The sequence below is a fragment of the Molothrus aeneus genome, chromosome 13 (genome assembly GCF_037042795.1).
Source record: "Molothrus aeneus isolate 106 chromosome 13, BPBGC_Maene_1.0, whole genome shotgun sequence".
NCBI classification, from domain to species: Eukaryota; Metazoa; Chordata; class Aves; order Passeriformes; family Icteridae; genus Molothrus; species Molothrus aeneus.
Genome location: NC_089658.1, coordinates 8,792,193 through 8,814,219, shown reverse-complemented (window position 1 = coordinate 8,814,219; position 22,027 = coordinate 8,792,193). Strand labels below are relative to the sequence as shown.

Below are 22,027 nucleotides of genomic sequence, written 5' to 3'. Positions count from 1 at the left end.
ATTTATCCTACCACCTCTATTGTATCACAAGCACATGTCAGCAGCAAAAAGCTGGTGCCACAAGCCAAAATCTCACTCTTCCAAGGACCTTCTTGCAAGTTTTCCATTATATATTCAGCCCAGTTTAGCCTGATGTGATTTAAGGTAGATAGAAGACATATTCCTGACAGATGCCACAGCCCTGTCCTTAACATGGAGCTGCTGGAACCTACCAGAACATTTTAACATGAAACATTTATTCTCCTGTCCTTATTCCCAGAAAAGGCAAACTGTTTTGGCTCAAAGAGCTCAGGATTTGCAAACAGCTCACATGGCAATTATACTGAAAGCAGTGAAATACTGGCACAAAGAGAAAACTGACAACTACCTTAAAATCAAAGTTAAAGCAATCTCCTTAAGTGGTGCTTTGAGCCTTCCTGCTGGTAAAACATTTCTGTCAGGGTAATTTTATGAATCATATCATGGCAGGACACAATTTTCTTTGCTTCATCACTGCCAACTTTAATATATAAAGACAAGAATGCTAATGCTTAACAAACTCTCATGGGAGTGCTACTTGTAACATGTTAATGAAATGGTGCCTGTGCCACAGAGCTGCACATCATACTGAACATGTGATCTGATTTGTGCTAGAGAAATAGTCTCAGAGACTGGCACATAAATAGCTGGCCCTGAAGACCACCAAGCAGTAAAGCAAAATTAAGTTTCACCACAGCAACAGAAATGCAAAAACCAAGTTTTAACTGGACAACTTAAGCAGGTCTATTTTCGTTTTTACATAAATCAATGCCAGAAAAAGACCACACAGAGTTTTACCTACACAGAAAAAGATAATACAGCTTTTTATGCTGAAAAGCTACTGGTGGGACTCTACAAGAGAGAAACACTTTTCCAATATTTAGAAACCATCAATGTCATTTATGAGCTACTTGCAAGTACAGGAAAACCTCAAGATCCTGCCATCCATTACACAAATTTACTCTTTTGGGTCCTTACAGAATGAGGAGGATTTGGGAATATTTAGCAGAAAGTAATAAAATCCGAAAGATTTAGACTGTATCTAAGAAAACATCCTGCCTCAAGCTGCCATGTTGCACTTCCTCCAGTTTCCTACCTGTTTGTTTCAGTAAAAATACCTGAAAATACTTGGGGCAAGGTGGTAGAAGCTGGCCAAACAGCTGAAAGATGGATCCAATACAATCATTTTCCTGCTGACTCCCACATGTCCAGGACTCACAGGGCACACAGCAGTGGAACAGTGAGGCCTCCTGGTACTTACAGGTTTGGTCCAGTCCCTGCTAACCTGCCAGTTCAGCATGGTCAGCACAGACTGACTGGCCTCTGGGTGCCTCTTGGGCCAACTCCTTCATGTAAACTCTTTATGGGCTCTCTTCCTTCTAGCCTGCTTCTCTGCACCTTCTCTTCCTTCCTGGAAAACAGGTTCATCTGTGATGTTTCACTGTTCAGATGCAAAGAGAAACAATTAAAATAGAAACTAGCTCTTAATATACAGAAACACTGCTACATGTGATGGAAAAGAACATTTAACAAGTATCAAACTTTTTTTTTAATAAAACTGAATTTTATTAAACTGCAAGAAATGCAAATATGGTGATAGATTCAGATCAGTGTTTGTTGGGCAATCCAAAAATAATGACTGACACAGGTACAATTCCCTGCACAATCCTTTAAGTGATGATACCATAAAGCCATTAGAATCAGAATACTGACACCTTAACGTACACTATTCATACAGTGAGCAAGGTTACAGAGAACATTACATTAACAACAGAAGGCATTGTTGTCTTTGCAGTTCTTTAAACACCAGGACATTGAACATCTCCTTGCTGAAATGCTTTAGATGCATAGGCCACAAACAGATATTTGTATCAGAGTTCCTATAATTACACAAGTCCAATTGCATAACACAAGTCTGATTTACCAGCAGGGCAATCATCTGCTGGAAATTATTCCACTATAAATCAGTTTTCATTTATATAAACTGTCTTGAAGTGCCAAGTAAACATTTAAGTATGCAGAACATTAAATATATTTACAGGTTCAGTGCACTTTAAATTCCTCAGTAAGAGGGTACTGAAACAACAATAAAAAAGGAACTTTGCTTCAATGATTATACTTGTGATAACACAAGTAGCTTGACTTAAAAGAAAAATTGCTATCAGCACATTAACATTCTTACAACAATTTCATGAACGTTTACCAAAACATCAAAGTAAAATAATACTTTGTTTTCCTTTACAACCAGTGCTTATCAGGTGAGAATCAGTAATGCTGACATGTGAGAGGCTCCTTGTTACTATTAAACACACAAAGTACAGAACTCTACCACAGAATCCCTTTGTACCATGTCTGAACTGTGTGTACAATCTTGGATGCTTCAATAGAAAACATGACCAGCTATAAATAATACTAACCAGCACTATTTTTCATTTATCATCTAAATAAATTCAGATTGCTGGACTTTCAAGATTGTGAGGTTACTTCAGGAAGAGAAGACAATCTGCTCAGACACATTTTCCACATTTGCTGCTGTGATTTAGTCCCTCATGCCTTGCTGCAGTTCCCAGGCATGCACACAACACAGCCACATCCCTGCAAGTCAGACCTTAGATGAGTCATACCCAGGCTATAAATAATTAGAAGTAAAAATAAATGGAAGCTTTCCCCTTGTGAATTTTCATGCACAGGGATTTTGGCCAGATCAAATTTATAGGGTAGACTGGAAAGCAATGAACATGTTCACTAAACAAAAATCAAGGAGTCAACATGTCCACAGCCAAGTGCCCCCAGCTCAGTCAACTCAGAGCTGATCCACGTGGAACTTCAGCTTAGACATGCACAAATCCTCAGTGACGGTCACAGACCCCTGTGGAAAGGGAATGAGACTGAAATCTGGGGCAGAAAGAACTGCAGACAGGAATAACCTGAAGGGCTTCAGCTAATCCCCCAGGAGGTGCTTCCAAACAATTTCACATGCCTGACTCCTACCAAAAACCTATTTAGATGTTATCCCTTCCCTGGTAAACATCAAAGATCATGGGAAGTGTTTTCCTCCCTAGAATCTTTTAACTGTTTTAAAACCATGCATTTGCTGCTACATAAGTTATTTTATATAACCACCAATATGGGTCTTGTTGCCAGCAGTGCTTAAAAATAGCTTTAGAAAAATTATCAAAATAAAATTAAATAACTGATCAAGTCTGACCTCATAATGGAAATATGTTTTCTTCAAAATCATATTTAAGTAGTTGCCATGAAGAATAAGTGTTGGCATCTATAAAAGCTGTGTAATAAAAATAAATACTTTCAGTCATTTACAACAAAATTAATATACATTTCACTTACACAGGTAACAATACTTTAATGTACTGTACAGTCCTGAGCATGTTTTTGCAGGGGTAATTTAGGTCACCATTTTCCCCCAACAAGTCCACTTGGACATTGCCAGCTGAAAGAAAACTTTTAATACTTGAAGAAGCAGTATCTTAGTTTAGCTTTGGTAATTATCTGTGCAACTGTATAAATCTTTGACTTGCTTTCACACACCAAATAGATTAAGGCAGGCACTATTGTTCTCAGGATTCCTCCATCACCTTCTGACACTGATAGAGCAAACCATCTGGAAGAGCAGCACAAGGGGACCTGAACCACAGGGCCAGCATCCCTGAGTGAGTACGGCAGTGCAGCAGGCAGGGCACAGATGGAAGGAGCTGGCAGGCCAGGATTCCCTCATTACCTGAGAGACCACAGGGAAAAATGCAGTAACAATTAGCAAGCAGCAACTGCTATAGCAGACTTCACAGAAAATGCATCTGTCACACTCCATGTCTGCTGTTTTCCCCTCTCTTACCTCTGTGTTCCTCATGGAACACATCACCACAAATCATGCCAAAAATCCCACCTTTGTCACACAGCTTCATTCCCTTTTTGTGCTACCCAAAACTCTTCACAGTGCAAGTTTTCTCCTTTGTAAAATCCACTCTTTGCTGAACACTTGTACCCTTACATCACCTTCCCACAGACCCCTGAGTGAGGCAAACAAAGTCCATGGGACACCAGTCCCTTGTTCACCATGCTCCCAAACATTCCCTCCCTAAACCTGCAAGATCCTCTCTTCCATGTACTTGTTTTCCTGGGACATATTATCCTGTGAGCACCCCCACAGTGTACTTTCACTTACCTATAACATCAACTCTGTGGAGTTTCAGCTTCTGTTGCAATGTATCCAGGGCTGCTGAAAGGGAATCTTGGCAAGATGACATTTTTATGTTCTGTTTCACATCATTGGAAAGAGACAACCACAGCTTCCCAAAGTCTTCTGTAGTCATTTCCATTGGCCTAAAAGGAAGTTCACCACATTTCTTAGCCAAACAATATTTATAAATCAGAATATCTTTGGTTTCAAAAAACCCTGTATATGGAAGCAACTGGACAAGAGAGCACAAAATAAGTAAATATGTATTAGTCTAATCAAACCCTCCTCTTTTCAGCTTAACATTTAAAAAATGTTTCTATGCCTTGCTTTAGATTTCTAAATTAAAAAAAAATTAATTTTCAAATTTCACATTAAAAGAAAAGTCTGTTGGACAAAGGACACTTGTTTTTTCCTACTCCTAAAATAAATGCAGTGTTCAAAAATTAAAAGAATGAGCTTTCTTCTTCCTCTGAAAAGTTGTCAACCTTTTCATAAAGTGTTCTGGTTTCTGCACACAAACCACTTGTTTCCTCTTGACATGTTTACATTATGCCATATTTTAAAGCATCATGTCCTTCTGTTCTCTGTTCTGTTAGTCTCTTCAAAAACAGTTACAGTCAATATTCTCCCTGCATTTGTACTTCTTGCTGGAACTTCACCCCTTTTTCACAAGTGTAAAATAACCCTTTATTATCTTTACCAACCATCTCAAATTTGAATTAGCTGCTCAAGGTGAAACCTTATATTTTCATAGTCAATACCCAAATCATCCTGCCCTTGTCTAACACTGAGCTGTATACAAGTGTTTTTAAAAACTGCAGTTTATTCTATTTACCTGATGAAGTCCATCAATGATAAAGTTACTGAAAATTCAAGGCAAGTTTCCATCTCTGACTGGTAACTAACAGAGGCAGGAAGAATTGCCTGTGTACAAACTTTGTTCATCCTCACACATTTCTGGCAATGTTCCACACTTTGAGCTTCAATTACAGGAAACTGGGAGGTGGCACTCTCCAAAATCTGTAGAATGTCATAAAAGAAATAAAGAATGTAAGTCTTGCTGTCAAGTTGTGCAAGTGATTCAGATACAGCTATAAAACCGTGTAAGTGCCTCTTATTTCTGTTGATTTTTCTTGGAGTATTTGACAAGAGAACAGAGCCACCATATGTCAGCCCTCATGAAGGATAAATCAATCACTAACACCTACAAACATTCTATGGGATACACAGCACCAATGAAATTGATCTCTGACAATTGGCTTCTCCCAGCCCTAAAGAACTGCACCAGGAACCTGAATTCTGCAGCTCAGGCCCAACAAATGAATATACAAGCAAGCAGCATCACATCAAGCTATACACTAAAGCAAGAAGTTGAGAAAACATCCTAATAAAAAGGAGGATTTCTAGATTACTCAGCAGGCCCTGGCTCACCAAACAAACTGGTAACAGAAATTCTGTCCATGGTGGTGGTCTGGGAGGGAATTTAAGTGAATTACTAGAAAAATCTAGACAAGAGATGCTCACTCTCTATCAATGCCAAGACAAGTTTGATTCAACTCAGAAATGGAAAGGAAAGGGACTCCATAATCAATTAGCAGTGCCTTGATTAACTAAATTCTAAAAGAAACAATCCACTCAATTCTTGTTTTCAGGTTGCTGAGTTGTTTAATAATTCTGTGCTTCTTTTAAGCAAAATCTGGGGATAGATCAATCAATTGGCAATTCCTAAATATCTTTCCAAATATTTAAATGAAGTTTTATTTATGACTATAACATGCCCTTACCAATCATATTTAAATCCCAAATGTAGCCAATGTAAAAAATCTGCACTCTCAACTAAATGCATGAGAGTGAACCATGACTGATGTCTTTGAAAAAAGAATTGAAAGAAGCTTATACAAATTTGGTGTCAGGAAAGAATCATGTCTGCCTATCAGGTAAATACAAATGAATGCACAAGCACAGTAGCCACACTCAGACAAAAGAAAGCTACACAGTGAGGTGAACTCAAGTCATACCACTCCAAGCAGGGCCAGTGAGGTTTGCATTTGGTTTAGTCTTTGCATTCAGAATGGAAAAATCACACATATTCATTACACAGAGGCAAACAAAATCAAGGTGAACTGAAAAAGTGAGAGGCTAACTTTTATAGCCAGTGACAGTAAGTTTATAGTGAGGTTTCTTTCACCTCCTTTTAAAGCTATGTGTAACAGGTGTACCACAGGGTTTTAAGGAAATACTTTGGAAAAAGGCATGGCTACCGCATTAAACCAAATATTGCATAGTTAAATGCAAGCAAAAAGCAAGAAATTCCAAGTGAATTTAAAATATAATGGAAACAAAGTTTCTTACCTGAAAGTGTTCTGTTTCTTCAAACACTAAGTTCACAGCATGAAGTGCAGCAGTGCTTTTATTTGAAACAAAAACAATGAGCAACAGAGAGTCATCTGTCCACACCTTACATAAATGCAGAGCTAAGGCATCACTCTGACAAAGTCCCACTACTTCAGAGTGAGGAAGCTCTTCAAGTTCTTCTGGTAAGGAAGGGACCAATGGTGTTTCACTGGCACTCTCACATTGAGCACTTGAAGAAGGCTGAAAAATTTCAATATCGCTATCAGCAAACAAAGATGACTGTGACAGCCTGTTAGCTGAAACTCTGTCATCCAGCACAGATTTTCTGAGGGACTGAGGTGTTTCAAATGTTAAATTATCTTCTACAATATCTGAAGAAGAAGGGGAGGCTTTCCTTAACCTTGTGTGCATACTTCCCTCGGAATCCTCCACATTAATAGGTACTGTATCAAGTAAGGGACCAAAATCTGAAGCAGCACTGTTTTGGAAGACTGATGCCTCCTCAATCAACTGCTGAGTTTCAGTTATCTTTGATTTCCTTTTGAACTTCTGAGTAGCTGTGTCTGCTTTGCCCATCTGAAAAGGAAAGAGAAAAAAAAAATGGGTGGAAAAGTTCCTAGCAATCAGCTGTGTTACTGTTAATACCATGCAGTGAGGAGGTGAGGAAGGACCAAGGAATCAAAACAGATGACAAATACAAAGAGATTCCAAACATTTTAATGGATCCATGGGCTTGCTGTGTCTCTTACAGAGGACTAAATTAGCTTATAATGCATGAATGACTCAAGATTCTCTTACCTAACTAAAAGCTCTTATTAATAAAAGACTAAGCAAAGGCAGTCTCTGGTTAACCAGTGCTAAGTGCCAAGATTTGAGCTGGCTAAAACAATGCCAGTCTTAAAATATTACCTAATAGTGAATTCTTTTATGTTCCACATACTACCATACATAAATTTAAAATGGTCTTGACATAGGCTGTCAAAGTCTAGCCTTACATCCAAATGAATAGTGACAGCTCTACAAGGCTGGGTCAAGGAACAGTTGTTCAGGAAAACTAACACTAAAACTTGGAGCACAACATGTAAACAGAGGAAAGCTCCAGTTACCAAATCAGATCTGCCTCAGAGGTTCATCAAGCTGTTTCAGGTTTCAATAAAATATCACACTGCAAAAGCCATTCTCAATAGTCTTTCAATGACTTGGGGGGGTGGGGTTGTCTTATCACTAATTTGATCTCCATTTGCATACAAGTATCTATAATTTTCAATAAGACCATATGTAAACTTTGAACTGTTAAATCTCAAAAGAATCACTCACCAGGCTGACACCAGCACTTGCTCCCAGCCCGATGAACAAAGTTGATGCTAACTGCTGCTTCTCTTTGTCCTCCTCAGACAGGCTGGCACCTTGCTCAGGCTGCAGTGCAGGAGGTTCCCCCACCTGCCCTGCTAATAAGCTGCCACAAGGCACTGGTTGTGGCTCGTTGCCTTTCCCTGTTTTGTTTTCTTTCTTTGGAAGGTAACCTTCTTTTCCCCACAGCTTGCGTACTCCCTCGAGTTTCAGAGTATTTGTCCTAAAAAGGCAAACAAAACAAAGCAGGATCAGCCACAGGAACATGTTCATAAAAACATGCCAACACTCAAACACCATTCACTACTTTGGTGCTTTGATAGATAAGAGTGAGCAGTAAAATATAAAGATTCTGGAAAGGTTTCCTGCATACCAGTTTAGCAGAGTATAAATGAAGTTATTAATTTGTATGAAACTATGGATATGGAATTAATGTGTAGTGCACTAAAAATAAAAGGAGCATCTTATACTGCAAACCTTAGCCTCACTTTTGTCTTTAGAAATAAAAAAATCAGAAAAAATAATAAACAATGTAATCATCAGGCAATCCTACCCCAACATTACTGCATTAACTATCACCTCAACTGCAGTCTGTGAAGAAAGTGGCAGAAGAGTCTGACCACAACAGCTGTTTTCCTACTTATTACACAGACGCCTCCAGCTGATTTTCTTCTTATGTGATAGAAGTTTCCAAGTTCAATTGCACCCTTTCTAATTTCATGCAATGAAGCAACAAAGACCCATGATAACAACAAGAACAGAAGCCTAAACATGCTTCACTTCAAACACAAATTAACTCACTCTTTGTGCCCCGTCTCAGCACTATTCCCAGATATATCAGAGCCAAAAGATAAACCAGTGGGGGACTGTCTGCCAGTGACACCAGATGAGGACACACTTGAAGCAAAGGATAATCCATAAGGTTCAAAATTCAGTGCTGCAAGACAGACAATTTTAAAGTTACAAGGAGGCATAAAAAAAAGTAAGAATTAAATCTATATTTCTGAAAAGAGATATTCCTGTATTGCTGGACTTCTCAGGCTTTCACTTTAATAATCCCCACAAATTTCAAATCCTCTAGATCAGCAAGGATTACAGTAAGACTTTCTCACCTACAGAACAACAATCTATATACATCAGCTAGACAAAGGGGGAACTAAAATCTAAGTTGAACTTAGCTCTTGTCTACAGACAAGAGCTGTGTTGAGATACTATTATTTTAAGAAGATCAATTAACTGTACACTTTAATTGTTAATACTTCTCAGGTAATTTACCAGTATTAAATAAATGCAGTGAACTGTCACCTTTTTCCTGAGAAAGTTTCTCCTCTTGTCTCTGGTGATGAGGCTTATATGGTGCTGCACCATGAGCGAGTCCCTCAGCCACAAACCCATCCAGAAAAGATAAGGAAGCATCTACCTACACAGAAGTTAAAGGAATGAAAAGGCAATGAAAATATTTGCTCTATGTGAGTCAGATGTTACCAGAAGAATATGGTGTCTTATCAGCAAATCAGGACCTTCATGTCACATGTCCCTTATCTACCAGTTAAGATGATATATAGACAGAATCTTTTCCATCATTTACTGTGGAAATTTCATGGTCAAAATCAGTGGTTTTTAAATAGGAGGCAAACCCTTTGAATTCAAAAGCAGTACTGTATCACTAAAGCAGGCCTACCTCATCTTGGAAAAAAAACAAAAGGCAACTAAAAATAAACCAGTGTATGAAATGATAATTTTGCTAAAAGCTACTCCAGCTTACTTAACTAAAACACCATGGTTCTTTATCTTTCAGTACAGAACACTATGATTCATCCCATATGCCTGAAGAAGTTTCTGAAAACTCACTTTAGGCAGACTTGCATCCAGTAAGAACTGCAAATACCATTCATTTTGGAAACACCTTTTCACCAAAATATTCATCCCCCTGGACCACAAAGAGGTTCATGAAAAAGAACCTGGAATGTGTCTTACCACCAGGTCACTGCAACTAGCATCAAATGGAAGCAAGCTTTTCATCAGTGCTTTGTCTTCACACAGATGCTTCAGTTCAAAGGCATATTGTCTCAGGCATGTATCCAGAGAGCTGCTGAGTTCTTGGATTATTTCATCCACTGTTTTTGAGCAGGAAGTGTGTGATGCTATCTTGGTGACTGCAGCCATTATCCATGCTTTAGTTTCAGAAGTAACAAAAGTCTTCTTCAGCAGGCCGTGCAGCTTTGTTAAAATAACTTCTGGATCAACATCTGTAACAAGACTGAAATATTCTCCCAACACCTATTCACAAAAAACAGACAAAATATGCATTTAGAGCAGTGCTCTCAGTTTTGAAACTGGAACATAGTATTGAAATAACAACACAATAAATCCACCTCACACTCAAGAAACTATTATTTAAACAGAGATTATTTTATCCAAATTATTTCTTTACCATGTTGTGTTTCATATGTCAAAGGGTTGAAGTGACCTTTGTGTTCACCATGACAGACTCCAACGTTTGGCTTTTTAAAAATCAAATAACTGTCTTGCAAAGAAATATAACTAGGCCCTGACAAACCACCAGCTCCTCAAACTGCAGCCTCTCCCTTGGTGGGAGCTGAAGCTTCCCCAGTATCAGACAACACCAGCACAACACCTGGCCAGTCATTTGCAGGGCTACAAGAGCATTTCACAACCACATCTGGCTAATTTGGATGAAGACAGAAAGGCTCTCAGTATGCAGCCAGATTCAGATGGCTGCCAACCCATCCCTGCATAAAAGGGAGCAAGTCAGCTTTGCCACAAACCACAAGTTAACAGTCCTCAGTCACCAAAGAGGTCACTAAAATAGATGTCAGCATGTTAGCTTGACTTCAAGTACAAGTGACTGAAAATTAAAGTTTAATAAATATTTATTAGAAACATTATCACCTTTGACAGCTTCCTCAAATCTGTGTATGGAATTCTGACCTGTGTCTACCTTACCCAGCTCATAACTTGAAGGAATTTCTGTGGATACAATTTATCTTCCTCCTCAAGTAATGCCAAATAGGACTGTACTGCATACATTCGTAGCTGATGATCTTCTTTTTCATCATCAAATCCTAGAAAACAGCACCATTTCTGTGAAACACAAATAACATATCCTACCAAATATTTCAAAGTACATTTTAAGAAAAGAAAAAAAAACCCAGATTAATAAGGAACATGTCTAATTCTTCAGAGCATGTGGGGAGTTACCTTCAGCCAACAGCCTCAGGAAGTTGTTTGGGATATCAGAATGCACAACATCACCTCCAACTGAGAACACAGCATTCATTGTCTGGATGAACCACTCATTGTTAGGGGCATATGTGTCCAGATGTTAAGGAATGAAATGCTAAGGCATAACTTTTTCCTTCTTTTTTAGTCTATTTCCATAGGAATGGCCATTGTGATCTCCCCAGTAAGTTGGGGATCTGATGGGCAAATATCAGCTCCATCTAACCAAAGAGGAAATATTCCTGGATCTTTTAGGAAGTGTTTCCTGGAAATCTCATGAAAACTGGTGATCAGTTAGAAAAGCCTGAAGTTACTTTGTTGAAACAGTTGACTTTATGCAGGCCTCACACATTAGGAACAATATGTTCACATTTGTCCTACTCTATTTTAAGCTCACACTTGTCCTGTACTAGGCTTCCACATAATCTTTTGTTTACCCAGCATCACTTGATCAATGATAAGAAAACAGTGTTTTTCAGCAGTGCTTTGCTGTTGATTTACAAACTTTACAAAAACATTTTGAAGCACTCCACATAAATCCTCACTGGTTTTTTAATATATTTAACTTTTGATCAGCCTTTGTTAACTTTGAAAGTTGGCTTTTGCCTTCTCTCAGATAAGTCCTGAAAATACAGTTAATGAGTGGAAATTTTTAACAGCACAGAAATTTCAGAGTTATTGCATTTGTTTTTGCATACAGCAGGACAACAGAGGTTTTTTTTAGTAGAGTACTCCATGCCAAGCACTGCAAAACAGGATGATAAGGCAGCTCTCTGTTATCAAAAGCTTACAACTGAAGATATCAGACAAAATCACACACAGAAATCAGGCAGTGGCAGGTCTAACAGTAATGCACATCATAAACCAAATCCTTAATCATTACTTTCATCTTTTATGGCATTTTTAAAAAATCTTTTCTTTATTTCTATCCAAGTGTGCTGTTCTTAAAATCCATACACCAATGAAGAGTTCTATCAGGGAAGATCAGTCCCACAATTACAGAACAGCTCTTCAAGTAGCACTGAGACATCTCTCTCTATGCAATGGTATAAGGCTTCAAAGTTGGAATTTAAAACACAAGGTTTTAATGCTAAACTCCAAAGCCAAAATTTGTGTGCAACTAGTTTCTCTCAGTGAAACACAAGAAACGCTGTAGTCATTATTGTATGTGCTTTCTTTTGCATTTGAAAGGATGGGAAGCATAGCTCTAACACTTCCTACTTCACAAGATCAGGAAAGATGCTTGATAGGTATCACTGCTACAGGTGCCTGAGCTCTGACTTCAAAGTTTCAGAAAAATAAAAGGATATTTCTCAGCTAGTTCAGAAAAATAAAAGGATATTTCTCAGCTAGTTCTGCTATTTTGCCAACTAAGCTGATGATGGCATATTCTTCTTGGCTTTCTTTTAAGTAGTCAAGCATTTTCTGGACTATGACAATTACGTTCTGCCCATTTGTAATCCTGTAGAGAAGCTCTAAGGTCTGAAAGAGAAAGCACAAAAAAATTAATTGGTTCTGATGACTCAAAAAAAGCAGCAGCAAAACAGCAGCTTTAGTACATCCAATTGAGCAACCATTCTTAAATTAAATACACTGCTTCTCTACACAGTTTGCCACATTAGCTGTGTTTTTAACTGTTCTCTCACAATTATGGAAACATAAGACTTTTACACAACTCATTCTACAAAACTTATCCCCCACCTTACAATCACCTAAATTTTTGACATTTAGAAATTCACTGACCTCCCTCTTAATAATGGGATCTGGATGGTCCAGACATTCAATTATTGTCATCTGGTGCTGAAGTGCCAGGTTTGGATCCTGCTGGATAACATAGGTCAGAGCCTTTAAACCTGGAATGGAAAAGATTGCAAGTGATGTAAGGCAATGCTACCACTAAGGCCAAATTAAAGACACCATAATGAAATCAGGCATCCTTACCTAAGTATTTCAAATTAATTTTGGGTGACAAAACAAATTTTCCAATGCACTTGGCAGCCTTTTCAAGTAATTCCGATTTGGGATGAATGGTATAAATTGTTTGGACACATTCAAACAAGATGGCTGCAGGAGGAGAAGACACATAATTAATGCATATTGAATACTTCTATAATCCAAAATTTTTAACAAACAAACGAGCTCAGTGTTCCTCAAGGACTGGCAGTGCTATCCCACTCCCACTGAATCTAACCAGAGAGTGCCATCTGACATAAGGTAAAAGTCTATCTCCTTTGTACATACATGTTTTAATTAGCCCCTGCAAACAATTTTCTGTCCTTAAAGTTCTTCCAACCTTGAAGTCTCCTACAGCTGCTCAAGGCACTGGACTGGGACAGTCTTCAGAAAGCCAACAAACAACTATAAAGGATTTGAGACAAATTATTTTTGGTAACTCATATAATTTCTTAGCGACTACAGCCAAAATCATCTCAAGAACATTCTTGAAAAAAAGAACCAATGAAAAATTAAAACAGAAACAAAACCAGAAAAAAAACCAACAGCTTTGTACAGTTGTTTGAGAAAAATCTAGAAGTAAACTAACAATACACAAAAAGTAATTACTCCTTTATGGCAACAATTTGGGCAAAGATTCAGACCAAGTTAGTCTCCCAAGTTAATTAGGGCTTAAAATCATGATGCTGTTCTTGTAAATCAGTGACTAACTGAACTGTCCAATAGATAGCCCCTCTCTTCCTTAGCCATTACAGACTAAATATAAAGACTAGCACACAACAAAACTGCCTGTAAGAAACATGCCAAAACCAATGACTCTTTATAAGAAAGAGCAATCACTCAGAATTACATTTTTCTTTTGTCTGGGATTATCAACTACAGTTTTATAAAATGCTTGCCATAGGTGAACAAAAACTACTTCTATGTCCTTGTACAAATCATGATGAACTGCCCACTTTGTCCTCTTGAGTTCTCAAAACAAATTTAATGTTTATCTCTTGGCATGTGCAAATAGCCTGTATTAAAAGTCAACACATCTCCTACTAACTTGTATGTTCTTACTAAAAGAATAGAAGCAATCAGCTGAATACTCTAAACATCTGACAGATGCTTCCTCATTTATTATTTACTAAAAGACAATACTTCCCCAAAGCTGCCCTTTTTATGGAAGTGAGGCTTACACAATGCTTTACAGCATATGTATGATGTAGGTGTTAGACATCTACAGCTTTGAGCCATGTTCCTTTTCTGTTTCACCCCTCACTATTGTTTTAACAAAGTGTCAATTTTCTTTCTATTGCATTAGCACACGGATTTGGGCACATCTACAGGGCTTTATTTAACAACAAAAAAATTGGGGTGGTAGGTTTTCTTAGTAGTGAAACAGCTTTTAAAGTAGGGTTCTAGATCATCAAAACTGGGATTTTGGGGAGGCATTCAGACCTGGGGAGGAGAAGACAAAGAAAAAAGACAAATAAATTGCTCAATTTTTTAGCAGGAAAAAAGTTAACAGTGCAACTATTCCTTTTGCTTTGTAGTAGCAACAAAACCAGCTTTCTCTACTGAGAAGACAAAGAACTTCTACCAAAATGAACCTTCTGCTAGGTTTTAGGAATTTTCAATTGAGACATGTGCCAAAGACACCCTTCCACAGGCAGCACTGTCACTGAACTCTGGAGGTGTAATGTTTATTAACTGTGCCCAGAGGGGAAACCCTACACAGCTGCAAGGAACTGACACTGTCTCTGCACACTATTGCTTTTCTCAGGGCAGTGAAGAGAAATCAAAGCATTTCTACCACAGAGATGTAGCAGCAGGATTTTCTTTTATTGCTTTTTTCAACTTAAGCAATGTCCAATAAAAGCTTTCATGAAGCAGCTGACTTTGTGTATTTAAGGACAGGGTCAATGCAAACACAGGATAAAGGCTTTTGAGCCAAAAAGAGTTCCCTGTTTATAGATGTGTTTTAATTCAATGATAAAAAATTAATGCTGTACAGCAATGCATCACTTGTGCTACTATTTACTAGTTGGACACTTGAGAATACAATTAATGTTAAGACTATAATTAGATTTTTCAAAAGTACTGTGTAAGTATTTTAGCATAATCAATTACTCATTTTCTATCTTTTCAAATATTGATAATTACATAAAATAACCTTACCCACCATATGTAATATTATGATTAATCTCTGCTCTTCTTAAAGATTCATCTAGAACATCATACATCAATTCACTTGTCCTATTTAAGAAAATATTTACAATTAATTGCACCACTAATAAGCAGGTAGTCTTATTTTGCCAAACAGTTCAGAGCTATTATTGAAACCTGTAACACATTATTCATATCCACAAATTTGCTATAACGCAGAAGAGCTCTACAACATGATCCTAAATGGAATTTAACAGGATGCTTGAAGCTTTCAAAAGAAACATTTACCATATTATAAGAAGAAAAACACTTCCCTTGCTGCTTGCACAAATAAACAGGTCAATAGGAAAAGGATCATGGACAACCAGGTCCTAACAAAATGGCAGCACTCTTTTAAAATAGCTTTACTCCAGCTCTTCACTGTTATTTGGTAACATTGTAACAGAAGTCCCAGTAAAATTACATTTTAATCATATTACACAACAATCAATTGTTTATACAATCCAGAAGCTAAGAAACTACTTTTGCAGAAATTAATTATTGGTTAAAGACAAATGTGCAAGAATTTCGAGACTGAAAGCCTCTTACAGTCTACGAGGTGCAGGCTGTTACTGTGCTTCAAATTATTACTTACAGAGAAAAATCTGGTTACCTTGGATCATCTTTTCCCAACAGCCCCAAAATTCTTAAAAGCTGAATTTGTAACCATGGTGCTGGCACACTGTGATAGTTGAAGTCAGCAGAGAGCTTTCCTCCCACCACCTGCTTCAGGATGGTTACAAAACTCCCAGTCAAGTCCTTGTATCCAGATGAGTTTTCCTACATAATTAAAATTAAATTCAACTCAAATATTTCAATACAACAATTCAAAAATAAAAACAATCCACAACTTGAGTAAGATCAAAATACCTACACTGATGGCATCATTTCTTGAAATCTGACTTCTGCTCTCAACCCTCAGCACCCATATGCTCTTCCCTTTAAGCCTATGCTCTTTTCTCACACATTTGCAAAGGGAGCAGGTGTAACACATTTACAAGGAAATTTCCCTTTAACCCACTGTAGGACTTAGATCCACTAGCTAAGGACCCAACTATGCTGAGCATTCAGACCCTGAAGAAGTGGATTTGCCCAGTTAAATAGAGGATTGGCAGAAACAAATGTAACACTTGACTGTATAAATTAACTTTTCTAACTACTACAAGTGAGTTTTTTTCTGCAAAACCTTTGTAGAGCACACTGTGTATTTAAAATAAGAAACACAAAAATATCTCCCAAATTCAATTGTGCTTCTAATTCTTTGCCTACCTTAATCATTTGCAGATAAATATGCAAAGAAGCAGCCATGACTCCAGCATCCCTGTCACACAAAGCCTTCCTGAACTTATCGTGGATGTGCTGAACTTGATTAGGAGCAATGAGATAGAATTTGTATAAAGCTTGAACAGCTTTTCTTCGGATAATTTCCCTGAAATGAGATTTACACTTCACAAAACAAGTGTACTTGAAGTACTTGACTATACAAAAAAAAAACTTGCCAGACCCCAGATCATGATTTGTAAAGAAAAGAAGCCGTGTTTTACATGTTGGTAAAATGACTTTGCAAATACCACCTAAGCAAGGAAGTGACAAAGCCAGCTTTAAAGCCTAGTCAGGATGGATGTCAGATTGGTGATTTAAAACAATGTCCACCAAATAAACAATGAAATAGGCCATGACTCAAATCTGTTGTGGTCCAAAAAACACATGCAGCTCCAAAAAATACACATCTAGAAATTACTGAATTAATTCATTCTGCAATTCCCTTTTCAATCAATAACTACAGCATTTTCCTCTCTTTGAGAAAACTATCCCTTCTATGGGAAAACTTTGCTGAAAACTGTCCCTTCTATGGGATATAGTAAACTACAATTCAAACAAATCAAGGGTATCCACAGATATACCTTTATCAGTTTCTCTAAAGACCTTTATGAAAAAAGTGTCAGTGAAGTTCAAGGATCTGGATCTGTTTCCCCACCTACTCAACAAACATTTCTTCATGCATATTGGTTAAAAGGACTCCAGCAAATAAATTCAATTACATTCACCTATCCACACTGGCTATGAAAAAATTTGCTATCTATTCAATACTCAGTCAAGCTGTAAATAAATGAGACAAGAATCCAAGAAAAAACACAAGGAGAGGATTAATTTCTAAAGGTGATGACTAGAAAAGACCAACTGAGAGAAACACTAGTTTATACTAAAACTATCTACAAAATTAAGTTATTCAGCTGTACAAGGCCATTTGAAATTCTGTAATGAATACCTACTTAGAATGCTGAAGCTTGTCTTCTATTAGGGGCAGAACAGCTGGAATCATCTCCCGTGGAAAGATCTGGCTGACAACAGTTAATGCCATGCACACCTCTACCAGGTTAGTGCTCTGCAAGTCCTGTGACATAAAACACAGTAAATTTTTCTTTAGACTTTTAAATTCTGCACAGATATCCCCCAATCTTTCACAAGCAGGCTGGACCTACCCCCCTAGAGGCCACCCACAGCCAGCATCCTGCTCAGGTTTGAGAGGAGCCAGCTCTCACTGAGCTCACCAGGCTCTTCTCCTCCACAGGAATGGGAACAGGCAGCTCCTCACACTCTTCTTACAGAACCACATTTTTATTTTAAACATGTGCAACATTAACACACAGAGCTACAATCAATTTTTGTTTACTGAAATGACTGCAAAAATATCTTGAGTCCCTGTCTGGATCAGGGAGATTAGTCACTTCCCACAGAATTCAATAATACTCTCTCTACTGCTTTTGATTTAGCCAAAAGAATTTTAAAAAATGAGCAAGCTCAATAATACTGCCAATTACCTATCTGTACATTACAATATTACCTACTTCCTAAGAAGCAGATGCAAATTACAAGTAACATCCTGTAAAACTAACAATCTCACTCTGTCCTAAATACAATCAAATATAGTAGGTATGGTTCACTGTAACCTTAAACCAAAAAAACCCAATGGATGAACTTATGAAGACTACAAATACTTTTCAAAACAAATTAAATGTGTGAGATTTCTAGCTGATATAACTTGCTTGGTTCATCTCTCCCAGATAAGTTTCAGTCCTTATTTGGTTTAATTCTTAGTGAGTTTCAAGCCATATTTTTAAATATTATGAAAAAGTTTTCAATCACAGCAACAAAACAACCATCACTTTCAATCTGTAATTTCTGGGACTTTGGCCTACTGCAGTAAAAAAAGTAAACATTACACAGAAAGAGTTATAATAAGTCATAATTGCTCCATGTAAGAGACATCAGTAATAGATTTTCAGTGGTACTCCAAAATGTATTTCCATTTTCTGTCAAAGTCATCAGATGAGCTCAGAGAAGGCAACAGACACTTGCCATCAGCTAGAAGCCAAAGCTAACACTGCAATGTGCGTGCATGGCTCCTCCTGGAGTTGAGAATGTATATAACTGGTACATTTATAAAGTACAGTTTATGGCATATCTCCTCTGGAAGAACTTTTAAAAGATGGCTTCAAGAGCAAGAACATCAAGATCAAATTAAGAAGGCAGGGAAAGCCATTTCAGCCTGTCTTTGCTAATCAAAGTAATTAGATGTTGTGTGACAAAATGGGAAGAATTGGTCCAAGTTTTTCACCCCACAGCCCCCCCCACCAAGCTGCAGCAAAGTTTGTTACTTCCCCACTGGCTCATCTCCTGGCACAGGGAAACAGCCTCTCCTGTGCCTCTAAGGTTTTCTTTCTTCTTTTTTTTACAGAAGCACTATACCTTCACAACTGTGTTCACAAGTAGAAGCAGCAGTTCATGATTTTCATGTAGAAATAGAGAAACTGCCAAGTAACCTGTAAAAGAAAGCAGACTTCACTACTATTTTCAAGCAATAAACAACTTTATGACAGAAACTTTAAGATTGTCTGTAACACAAGAAGAGTTAACTCAAACAGTTACAAAAACACAACAAAAAACCCCTGCTGGATAAAAGTTGCTCCTGTTTTAAATATCAAGACTCTCATTTTCCAGGCAAATCCATTGCATTTAAGTTACAGTAAAGCTCAAGAAATAACAGCTAAGAACTCATAAGTTGTGAGAAATAAGAGACATTACAATACTTTTACAGCTAAAGAACAGTCAAGAGCACCAGTCTATTATAAATCACTTCCTGGAAAACCAATGTCTTCTCTGTACAGGGAAAAGTCTATTACTTTTAGACTACACAACACAAGTGTGCTTCCCTATAGCTGTTCTGTTTTCTTTCCAAATAATAAAATTACTCTTCAAAAGAATTTTATATTCAACTTGGAATATACAAAAGTCAATCCAGCATCCTATGCCAAGAACTCCTATGTTGTTTTCTAACAATGAAGAAACCATTCCAGAACCCAGGAAAAGAAATGTGCCAGCAACTTTTTTTTCTCCAAGGCCCCTCCAACTTTTTTTTCCTCCAAGTTTATAGCCACACTGGCAGGAAAGGAAATCAATCTCATGACATTTCAAAGAAATCTGAAACAGCCTTCAAGATTTCTCTGGGAACTTCTGCCTCTATGCTGTAAGGGCCTCCCTAATTTTGCCTCATTCCCTACAACTCTTTCTAAAATAAGGAAAAAAATCCTACCAGCACCAAAACAGAAAATATTTGGAAAAGAAACCAGATCATGACAGAAATTCATTTTCGGCTTGATGTGTTTAACAAATATTCTCTTAAATTATTTGTTTACTGGTGTTGCAGTTCAAAGCAATGAAAGAACTGATGATCCAAAATAAATTCATTTCCCTGCCTTCTGTGCTGCAAGCACACACAGAGCACCTCACAAGCCAAGGATTTAGATAATTCCAAAAGGTAACAAACCACGAAACAAGACCAAGAAAATAGAGGAACATTTTAAGTAGGTTGTATTTGACATGAATTATAAATCCTGAAAAACTTTAAAACTGGGAGAACAGTAAAACTTTGAGAACATTATAAAGGCTACAGCTCCATGCACATACCAACTCTCTTCTCCAGAAGATTCCCTTGCTGGGCAAGTTTGATTGCGTGGATGTATCCAAAGGAAGACTCGTAGCCCAGCATTTCACAATAGATGAGTCTCACCATGCATTCTTTCATCAGTCTCTGAAATACCAGAAAAAACTTACTGAAAATTTTAAGTCCAACATGTTTTATGCTCTTCTTCACTGCTCTACTGAAACAGAGAACTTTATCTCATAGAAAGACGTGAATTCAAGCCTTTTCTAAAATCTCATTATTTGCAATTTTTTCTTTGCCATGAACTTCTGCAAAGCAGTGTTAAATTTCTGCTAAAAAGGCAGAAGTCCTCCTATTCTACCCCTAAAAAGGTTCTTATTTTGATTAGTATGCAAGTAATCAACAGCAGATTAATTATGCCTACATAAAAAATATTAATTATGTGAAGCACTATGATGATCACACCTTACTCCTCAATTACTACCCAGACTTGGGATGGTTTCTCACTACGTGCAAGATAAAATTTCATTTTTCCCTTCAAAAATCCTCACTCATGGGACTGACATATGTATTAAATAATTCAAACCAGAATACATCATCTCCTGAAACTCAGACATGACAATAGTGCATGCAACAAAGCACAGCTTCTTAAAAAGCACAAACTAATTGTAAGAGCAATGTCAGCCTGCAAAGAGCATTATTTGATGGAAGCAGCTCATCACCTAGCTTTGCTGTCTGCACTACTTCAGAAACTACAGAATGACAGTAGGGTCACATTGTTACAGTTTATTCACATCCATCAGAATCGGTGTTCTCACTGTTTTAACCGTGCTGCAAAACCATATGTATCGGTACTTTTTAATGCTGACGATTAAATATCTATAATGCAGATACCCTGCACATCCACCTGTGATAGAGTGAGAACACTCTGTCCTTCACCTTTGGTGTGCTGTTCCACAGCCTGCAGCCACTAACAGAACTTACAAGTGTTGTGCTGGGGGCTGAAACTGTTGCTTTCAAACTGGTTAGTTCCTGCTGGATTAATTTTTCTTCTTCCTAGAAAAATTAAACTTGTTTTAACCTCGCATAGATATCACAGGCAAAACGTGAAAGAAGAACCAGAGGAGACACGGTCACTCAGCGCTGCCCCACACTCAGCGTGTCCCTCTCTCCGGGGCCGTGCCCGCCCGGCCCGTGCCCAGAGCAGCAGAACGCGGCCACCCACAGACACGGGGATTTATCGGGGCCTTTAACGTGGCCGAGGGGAGACGCCGCGCCCGGGGGCCCCAGCCCAGCCCCGCGCCGGCTCCCCCGGGGCGGGAAGGGAGAGGAGCCCGGCCCCGCAGCCCGTACGTGCTTGGAGGTGAGTGCCGTGATGCTCCGGATGAGGCTGCCGAGCCGGGAGGAGGCCGATACCCTGCCGGGGCCGCCGGCACCGCCCGGGCCAGCACCCGGGTCGTGCTGCCCCAGCAGCCCGGGCAGGGCGCTCAGCGTCCGCTCCACCACGTCGCTCATGCCGGACCCGCCACCCCCGGAAGAGCCGGGCCCGGGCGGCCCCTTCCGGGGCGGGGCGGGGCGGGAGGCGGGGCCGGCGGGAGGGGCGGCGGGGCCGGAGCCGCCCCCGGGCCCCGCCCGCCGCGCGGCTGGGCCGGGAGGTGGAGCTGGAGCCCCGCGATCGGAGCGGGGCGGCCCCGGCGGGTGCGGAGCCTTCGCCAGCGGCGCTGCCCTGAGGGAGGAGGGCGGCCCGAGCGCCGGTCTGCCCGCGGGGCTCCCGG

The 22,027-nt window shown here is 38.8% G+C and overlaps 1 protein-coding gene across 1 annotated transcript; it reads right to left on the bottom strand.

Annotated features, from left to right (window-relative positions):
- Positions 1-1,672: 1,672 nt before the first annotated feature.
- On the bottom strand, positions 1,673-21,767 carry AP4E1 (adaptor related protein complex 4 subunit epsilon 1). The gene is made up of 21 exons (XM_066558597.1): positions 21,606-21,767; positions 21,237-21,308; positions 20,276-20,399; positions 19,058-19,131; positions 17,581-17,702; positions 16,577-16,736; positions 15,921-16,087; positions 15,285-15,358; positions 13,106-13,228; positions 12,908-13,017; positions 12,507-12,646; positions 11,144-11,256; positions 10,889-11,007; positions 9,899-10,201; positions 9,227-9,341; positions 8,723-8,858; positions 7,889-8,144; positions 6,569-7,147; positions 5,052-5,236; positions 4,202-4,359; positions 1,673-3,757 (listed from the first exon to the last, which is right to left on the bottom strand). Exons 1-21 carry the CDS (start codon positions 21,765-21,767, stop codon positions 3,597-3,599), a joined length of 3,453 nt encoding a protein of 1,150 aa, XP_066414694.1. The 3' UTR covers positions 1,673-3,596.
- Between the last annotated feature and the right edge of the window lie 260 nt (positions 21,768-22,027).

Excerpts from the sequence above, each read along its gene's own strand:
- AP4E1 (XM_066558597.1), bottom strand. The coding sequence starts at position 21,767 with ATGAGCGACGTGGTGGAGCGGACGCTGAGCGCCCTGCCCGGGCTGCTG. Across the intron at positions 13,018-13,105 it reads AATTAATTTGAAATACTTAG|GTTTAAAGGCTCTGACCTAT; the intron begins GTAAGGATGCCT and ends TTTCCATTCCAG. Across the intron at positions 8,859-9,226 it reads GAAACTTTCTCAGGAAAAAG|CACTGAATTTTGAACCTTAT; the intron begins GTGACAGTTCAC and ends TCTGTCTTGCAG.